Here is an 8,936-nt window from a genome sequence, read left to right as displayed (position 1 = left end):
CACATCTCTACTTAATATGTTTAATCTTTCCTCTAGCTTCTTGACAAATATGGAACACCGTTATAATTGTAGAAATGTCCATGTCTGTTGACTGTACTGTCTTTGTCTGTTCCTGGTCAATTTTGATTCATAGAATTTTTTCCTCTTGATTACCAGTCGAATCTTTCTGCTTCTTTGCATGCCTAATAATTTTTAATTGTATACCATAGATTATGAATTTTATTTTGTTGAGTACTGAATTTTTTCCTATAATAATCCTTAAACTGTTTTTATGGGATATGACTAAATTAACTGGAAACAGTTTTATCCCTTTGCATCTTACCTAAACAGAGCAGTGCTTACTCTAGGATCATTTTGTCCCTCTTTTTCCTGTCTCCATAGTTTACCTTTTCCAGAATGTCATATAGTTGGAATCACACTATACTATACTAATACTATACTGTACTAATACTATACTGTACTGTACTATACTATACTATACTTACTATATGTAATCTTTTCAGATTGGCTTCTTTCACTTAGTATTTGTATTTAAGTTTTCTCCATGTCTTTTTGTGACTTGATAGTTTTTTTTAGTACTGAACAATATTCCATTGTCTGTATGTACCACCATTTATCCATTTGCCTACTGAAGGACATCTTGGTTGGTGGCCAATTTTGTCAATAAAGCTGCTATAAACATCTGTGTGTGTGGAATTTAAAATACAAAACAGATGAACATAAGGGAAGGGAAGCAAAAATAATATAAAAACAGAGAGGGAGGCAAACCATAAGAGACTCTTAAATACAGAGAACAAACTGAGGGTTGTTGGAGGGGCTTGGGTGGGGGGAGGGGCTAAATGGGTGATGGGCATTAAGGAGGGCACTTGTTGGGATGAGCACTGGGTGTTATATGTAAGTGATGAATCACTAAATTCTATTCCCGAAATTAACTAAAAAACAAAACATCTGTGTGCAGGTTTTGTGTAGACATAAGTTTTCACCTCCTTTGGGTAAGTACCTAGGAGCACAATTGCTGGACTGTATGACAAGAATATGTATAGTTTTGTATGAAACCACCAAACCATCTTCCAAAATGGCTGAGCATTGTGCATCCCCACCAGCAGTGAATGAGAGTTCCTGTTTCTCCACATCCCTGTCAACATCTGGTATTGTCAGTGTTCTGGATTTTGACCATTCTAATAGGTGTATGGTGGTGTCTTGTTTTAAGGCAAGACCTTTTTGATTACTCTACCCAATGCCCTGTGGATTATGTGATTTCTCACTTTAGATGGCAGTATTCCTGACCCTGTATGAGCTTTGGGAATTCTATCTAATCCTTTGTGCAATACTTTCTCCAGCCTTGGTTACTTTCCTTACACACATACACTGATCATTATTTAACTGAAACTCATATACTATTCAACTGAAACACATTATTCAACTGAAACTCAACTGAAAACTTCTGCAAATCTTTGGAGTTCCCTCTTGGTAGCTGTCTCTTTTCAGGCATTCTGCCCTTTAAAATATAGCCACTTTGGATTCCTCAGACTTCCAGCTCTGCCTCATTTCAGAAAGACGACTATGCTCTGTGTTTCCCCTCACTACATTATGATGATTTGGATTTTTTTTAATGTTTATTTATATTTGAGAGAGAGACACATACACAGAGCACGAGCAGGGGAGGGACAGAGAGAGAGGGAGACACAGAATCCGAAGCAGGCTCCAGGCTCTGAGCTGTCAGCACAGCACAGAGCCTGATGAGGGGCTCGAACTCACAAACCGTGAGATCATGACCTGAGCCAAAGTCAGCACTTAACCAACTGAGCCACCCAGCAGCCCTGATTTGGAAATTTTTTATAGGCTGTTAAAACAATTATAGGATTCACCTTACTTGTTTCCCACTGCTCCAGGATCAGTTTCATTTTTCTGATGTCCAGTGATCTGAGAACTGTTGTCTCATTTTTAAAAAATGTTTTTATTATTTTGAGAGAGAGAGAGAGAGAGCACAAGCAGGGGAGGGGCAGAGAAAGGGAGACACAGATTCCGAAGCAGGCTCCAGGCTCCATGCTGTCAGCACAGAGCCTGATGTGGGGCTTGAACCCACGAGCTGTGAGATCATGACTTGAGCCTAACTGAGACGCTTAACCAACTGAGTCACCGAGGCGCCCCTGTTGTCTCATTTTTTGATCCAGTTTTTCAGTTGTTCCAGTCCCTGATACTCCATATTGGCAGTAACAGAAGTCTTTATTATTATAAATGTAGGCAGGATAATGGTAGTAGAATTATACTCTTTGTATTGTAGTAAAATTATATGATGTTTTAGATTTCCTTCAAAAGGATCCAGTAGGTTGGGAGATCAAGTAAGGGATATTGATGAAATGAGTATCCATAAATTGATGATGATTACAGTATTTGACTGACAGGTGAATGATAGTTCATTGTATTATTTTCCCCATATTTGGGTGTATTTGAAATTTTCCATTATAAAAAATAAATATAGAGTATTTATACAAATCTATAGTAATCAAGCTAGTGTGATACTTATATAGGGATACACATAGATTAATGGAATAGAAGTGATAACCCAGAAATAACCTTTACTTTTATGGTCAATTGCTTTTTGAAAAGAGTACCAAGACCATACAATGGGGAAAGCATTCTTTTCAACAAATCATGCTGGGACAAGTAGATAGCCATATGCAAAAGAATGAAGTTAGACCCCTATGTCTCACACCACATACAAAAATTAACTCAAATTAATGATAGACCTAACTGTAAACGCTACAATTTATAAAACTCTCAGGGAAAAAAAAAATGTACATCTTGAGGTTGATCCCTCTCACCTTTGTCAAACTCTTTATTTGACTTCCAGGGCACTACATCTGTCTTCATTATTCTACTATTACCATCGCTACAGCTATTCTTTTTTTTTTTTTTTTTTTTTTTTTTTTTTTTTGGTGACTTTTGCTGGATCTGCCTTTTCTCTCCAACTTCTAATGTTTGAAATGCCACCAGAGTTCAACCCTTCCTCCTCTACTCTTTTCTATCTACACTCACTACATTAATAATCTCATTCAGTCTTTCATTTTTATATAACAGCTTTGGGCTAAAGACTCCCATATTGGAGTCTCCAGTACAGACCTGACTGAACTCCAGACTCATATATTCAAATGTTTACTCAATTTATATTATTGAATATGTAAAAGGTAGCTCAATCCTAACATGTCCAAAATAACTCCTAAATGCCCTCCCAATCACACACACACACACACACACACACACACACACGCACACTTTCTCCTATTGCAACAGAATTCCCTATATGTGCACATGTCAACATCACTGCCCAAGCCTAAAGTCTTGGAGTCATCCTTGACCCTCCCTTTCTCTCACCCAAACCCAATATCCAATAGCTTAGCAATTCCTGACAAGTCAATCTTCAAAATTTAGCCAGAATTTGGCCTCTTCTCACCACTCTCACTATTCCTACCCTAGTCTAAGTCACTATCTCTCCTGGATTACTGCAGTAGGCTGTCTGGTCCTCCTCATTTTTACTTTGCCCTTCCATGCTACTGTATTTTGAATGGATGAAAGACAATCCATTCTCAACACAGAAGACACTGACCTGTAAATGCATAAATCACATCACTCCACTACTCAAAATCCTTCAATGACTCCCCATCTAACTCAAGAGTAAAAGCCAAAATGCTGTAAGGCCCTATGTTATCTGCTCTGCCTTAACTCTCTGACCTCATCACCTCGTACCCTACCCTTCAACCACTCCATTGCACCTACACTCCCACACTAGCCTCCGAGATCATGAACACTTTCCTCAGTGTTTTTGGACTTCTGCCAGAAATGATCTTCTGGAAAGATATTTACATTGATGCACTCAAATCTGTATTCAAATGTCACCTACAAAATGAAGGCCTCCCTATCGACATCAGTAGTAACCCACCTCTACACTTTCTCTCTTTCCTGCCTATTCTCCTTAGTATTTGTTACTGTCAGCATTCAATAAATACAACATGTTTATCTTCTTTATCTCCCTCACTATAGTGAAAGTACCATAAGCACAGATGTTTTTTGTTGTTGATTTCTTTTCATTGCTGTTGAGAACAGTAACTGGTCCACACTGGTCACAAAATGAATCCTTATTAAATCATGGATCATGTTTATTAATATGAAGATAGTCATTGAATGAAATGTAACAGTGAAAAATTATAAATGTTAAATATTGAATGATGTATGAATGATTAAGTACTATATAAAGTACAGTATATAAAAGGAATATCATGCAGTCATTAAAAACTATCTGTTTCTAAGAGGAAGCCAGCCTACACATTATATTTGGCAATATATTTTAACAGTTGCTTCAGAGTGTTCAGACAGAAGCAAGCTGCCTTGATAAAACTGAAATTGTCTTTCTTTTTTACAAAATTTCACACGGCCTTTATAGAAAGATGAGCTACAGCTTTCGTTAGTCTTGATGGTGGAGTTAAGCAGCCAAAAGACAAACATAGGTTCCTCGTTCTGGCAACCAGAATTAACCAGTAATCATCTACTTTACCCCTCTTATTCCTCCTCCCTTTTTCCTCCCCCCTTTCTACCAGGTACTAGCTCATGGAGTGCAATCAATGTCCTGAAGCAGTGTAGGTATCATCCTTTCTGACTGTAGCCAAAGAGAAAATGGTGAAGCCTAGAGAGCACTGGGGGGGAACTGGAAGCCCAGGCATTTAACACAATCTCTAGGCACCTAATAACTACCAAACTTCTGGGGAAGACTCTGGAAGAGTGCAATCAAATTAGTAGTATCATGTGGTAATAACAGCTATACCAATGAAAAACTCTTATCCCTAATTCCTGAAAATAAAAAATTAATTGATGATGAACTATACTTATGAAAGAGGTAGATTTTGTGATATTTAAAATATACAACAATAAAGCTGTTAAAAATTGATGAATAATTTGCACTACAACTTCTATCTTATTTTATTTATACACACATTGTGATTTATTTATATTTTAAAAAGTAATATATTTTAACATTTTTTTATTGATTGGTTTATTTGTATTTACCATGACATAGTGGTTGCTTTTCAACTCTACCTAGGCCTGTCTCCCCAGCAGTTGTGACACCTTGATATCCTTAGGAGACTTAATGACTTAATGCACCATGGACTGAAAGAGTAGAGATTCTCAACCTGGGCTGCATGTTAGAATTATAAGGGGAGCTTTTAAAATATACTGTTGCTGGGGCGCCTGGGTGGCTCAGTCAGTTTAGTATCCAACTCTTGATTTTGGCTCAGGTCATGAACTCACTGTTATGAGAATGAGTACTGAATTGGGCTTTGCACTAAGTATGGAGCTGCTTGAGATTCTGTCTCTCTGATTCTACTGCTCACCATCTCCCTCTCTCAAAACAAACAAACAAAAAGACAAAAAACAAAAACAAAAACAAAAACCAACCCACAATAAAACATGATGCCAGGGCCTCACTCTAAACCAATGAAATTAGAACCTCTGGGGGTTGGGGGAAAGTTCCTCAAAAAATTAAACATAGCAGGGCATCTGGGTGGCTCAGTCGGTGAAGCAACCACCTCAATTTTGGCTCAGATCATGATCTCACAGTTCATGAATTTGAGCCCCACGTCGGGCTCTGCGCCGACAGTATGGAGCCTGCTTGGCATTCTCTCCCACTCTCTCTGCTCCTCCCCCTCTCACTCTATATCTGTCTCAAAAATAAAGAAACATTAAAAAAAATAAATATAGAATTACCATATGATCAAGCAATCCCACTTCTGGGTATGTCCAAAAGAAGTGAAAGCCAGGGACTCTAAGAGATATTTCATTATTCACAACAGCCAAAAGGTCAAAACAACCCAAGTTGTTATCCATTAACAGATGGATAACAAAATGTGGTATATACATACAATGGAATATTATTCAGCCTTAAAAATGGATATTCTGCTACATGCAACAACATGGATGAACCTGGGGGCCATTATGTGAAGCAAAATAAGCCAATTACAAAAGGACAAATACTATTATGATTCTTCTATGAGGATTACTCTTTGATTAGAGTAATCAAATTCATAGAGACATGAAGTAAAAGCTGATTATTAGGGGTTAAAGGGAAAAGGTGTTCAGTGACAAATATTCAACCAAGTAAATTTTAAAAATAGAATTGGCTTTATTAATTGAGTCATGAATTGGGCAGCATCCCACATACCAAATAGAGTGGTGCTCCATCAAGTTGCAGAAAAGGAAAGATTTTTAAAGGTAGAGAAGGAGGATAAAAAAGGAATTTAGCAAAGAATCCATTGTGTAAGGCATGGTCACCCTCCTGATGGTAACAGAAGGGGTCTATCAGTGAATTTCCTCGTACTGACCAGTAAATTCCATGTTGGCTAGTTAAAGGTTACATTCCTGGGGGTAGGGATGGGCAGAGAGGTTGAAACTGCAGTCAGGTTAGGTATTAAGTCTTGGCTTGCTGATGTGGGGCTCTTAATATAGTGGTTCCATTTGAGGTCTGTGGTTTTCTTTTTAACAGGGAATGGGGAGTTATTTAATGGGTATAAGAGTTTCAGTTTGGGAAGATGAAAAATTCTAGAGATGGATGGTGGTGATGGTTGTACAACAATGTGAATGTACTTAATGCCATTGAACAAGTACACTTAAAAATGATTACAAAGAGGAGTGCCTGGGTGGCTCAGTCAGTTAAGTGCCTGACTTCAGATCAGGTCATGATCACATGGTTCATGAGTTCAAGCCCCACATTGGGCTGGCAGCTCAGAGCCTGGACACTGCTTTGAATTCTGTCTCCCTCTCTCTCTGCCTCTCTCCCACTTGTGCGTATGCTCTCTTTCTCTCTCAAAAATAAATAAACATTAAGAAAATGATTACAAAGATAAATTTTATGTTATGACTATTTTACCATGTACACTCACACACACTTCAAATTCTTACCATGGCCCCTGGCTTCTTCTTTAATCTTATCACTTACCAATTCCTTCCCCTCATTAACAGGACTTCAGTGATATTAGCATCCTTGCTGAGCCGAGAACACACTAAGCATGTACTCCCTATCTGCTCTACATGGCATGCATTTTCCTGTTTCAGGCCTTTGCTCAAATGGGCTCCAGAAAAAATCTAGAGGGTGAAAAATAATCTTCCCTCTACTGTTCTGAGTCCTGGCTGTGAACCCTGCAATAAAAGATTAACAAGAGAAAAACAGATTTATTAACATGTATGCCTCATGTATACATGGAGGATATTTAGAAAAAATTAGTAATTCACTGAGGTTGCTTAGAATTCAGGCTTAAATATCATCTTAATAGGGAAAGGGAAGTGGGAATGTAGGCCTCTCAGGGAAGAATGATTTTTAGGAAAGATGAATGAGCCCTTAGAAGAGTAGATGGGATATGATATTTTGACAAAATTTGTCTGGATGTGGTCTCCACTTCTACTCTGGAAACCCCAGTGTTGGGGTTTATGACAACAGAGATTTTTTTTAGATTTTTTTTTGTCTTTAGGCAAATAAAGGGAGCTCAGAGAAAGCTTCTGACCGCATTTGCTGTTTTTCAAGTGCCTACAGCTCAGAAATAATTAGTATACCAAAGCAGCAGATTTTGAAATGGCATGTCCTGAATACCTACATATTTTAGGGTGGTATATTGTTACCGTTCATTACAATGTAAACTTCATGACTACAGAGACTTTATTTACTGCTGTGAAAAAGCCACATAAAACAGTTGTTCAATGAATGTTCACCTTTTCTATATCATATACACAGTACCTGTATAATTAAGATTTTAATTTCGAAAGACAGAAAACCCTGTATTACTTAAATTCTTCGATATCAACACTTAACATTCAAAAGAAAAAAAATGTGCACAAGAAACATGAAGCTTAATAGGGAGCACTGGAGGCCAGTTACCTAGATATGGGTGAGAGGTGTTGGGTTTTCAGCTGCCCTTATCTACTGCTTCTAAGATACTCTGTCCAAAACAAGAGAGAGCCACCTCCCATACGAAGGGGAGCTAACAAAACCAACACCTTCCTAAGTATCAACTACAAGCATTCAGAAAGGCCTACAGACAGGATGACGTGTGTTTCTGGTGTCCCTAGAAACAGTGCAGTTTCCTCACTTGTGGCCAAGTGCCCATCTCAGACCTCCAGGGCTGGAGCGCAACCCGGGTCTCTCTGGTCCGCATCTCTATGGTTGGGAAGCGAGAAAGCCGGAAGTGGGCCGCCGGTGGGGGAAGGGAGCGAGGGGCGGGGCCGCGAGGGGCGGGGCCGCTGCCACCACCTCCGCTGCGGACCGAAACGAGATGGCGGCCACTGAGGGGGTCGGGGAGGCTGCGCGGGGCAGCGCGTCCGGTCAGCCGGAGCCGCCGCCGCCCCAGCCGCACCCTCCGCCGCCCCAGCAGCAGCAGCAGCCCCAGGAAGAAGCTATGGCGGCTGAGTCCGGAGAAGCGGTGGCGTCCCCTATGGACGACGGGTTCCTGAGCCTGGACTCGCCCACCTATGTCCTGTACAGGTAACGCCCCACAGCAGGGCCGCCGCGGCGGAGGCCCTTCCCTTGAAGGCGTGTGCTCAACCCGGCCGCCGGTTCCGGGTAGGCTCCTCTGGCCTCAGCGTGTCCGTCCGAAGTTTCCGCCGCTTCCCTGGCCGGCCGGCCGGCCGGGGTAGGGGGGCGCGCTCGCGGCCCTCGCGCTCTTTTCGGGGTTGCTTTTTCCCGGAGTCAACGTTGTCACCTAGAGACAGAGGGGAGACCAGAGAGCAAACAGCGTAGAAACTGCAACACACTGGACAACACTCTTTCTTAGGCTGTTTGGGTGTGATTCAGGAATTCAAGAAATATCCCGCTCTCTTGCATGCTCCCACAACGCTAGCCTGATAATCTGAGTACCGAAGGGTTTGAGTGCTGTTTAATAGCCGGGCAGGAAATA

The 8,936-nt window shown here is 40.5% G+C and overlaps 1 protein-coding gene across 1 annotated transcript in view; it reads left to right on the top strand.

Moving 5' to 3' along the window:
• The first annotated feature begins 8,310 nt into the window (after positions 1–8,310).
• Positions 8,311–8,936, top strand: part of FNTA (farnesyltransferase, CAAX box, alpha) — a 30,395-nt gene continuing 29,769 nt past the window's right edge. Inside the window, exon 1 of the mRNA XM_030312512.1 lies at positions 8,311–8,524. Coding sequence (XP_030168372.1) covers positions 8,316–8,524 — 209 coding nt within the window. The 5' untranslated portion in view covers positions 8,311–8,315. The remainder of the gene's footprint in view (positions 8,525–8,936) is intronic.

Source organism: Lynx canadensis, chromosome B1, assembly GCF_007474595.2.
Source record: "Lynx canadensis isolate LIC74 chromosome B1, mLynCan4.pri.v2, whole genome shotgun sequence".
Lineage (NCBI taxonomy): Eukaryota > Metazoa > Chordata > Mammalia > Carnivora > Felidae > Lynx > Lynx canadensis.
Note: the sequence above shows the minus strand (reverse complement) of the source record. Positions and strands in the feature narration are given on the sequence as shown.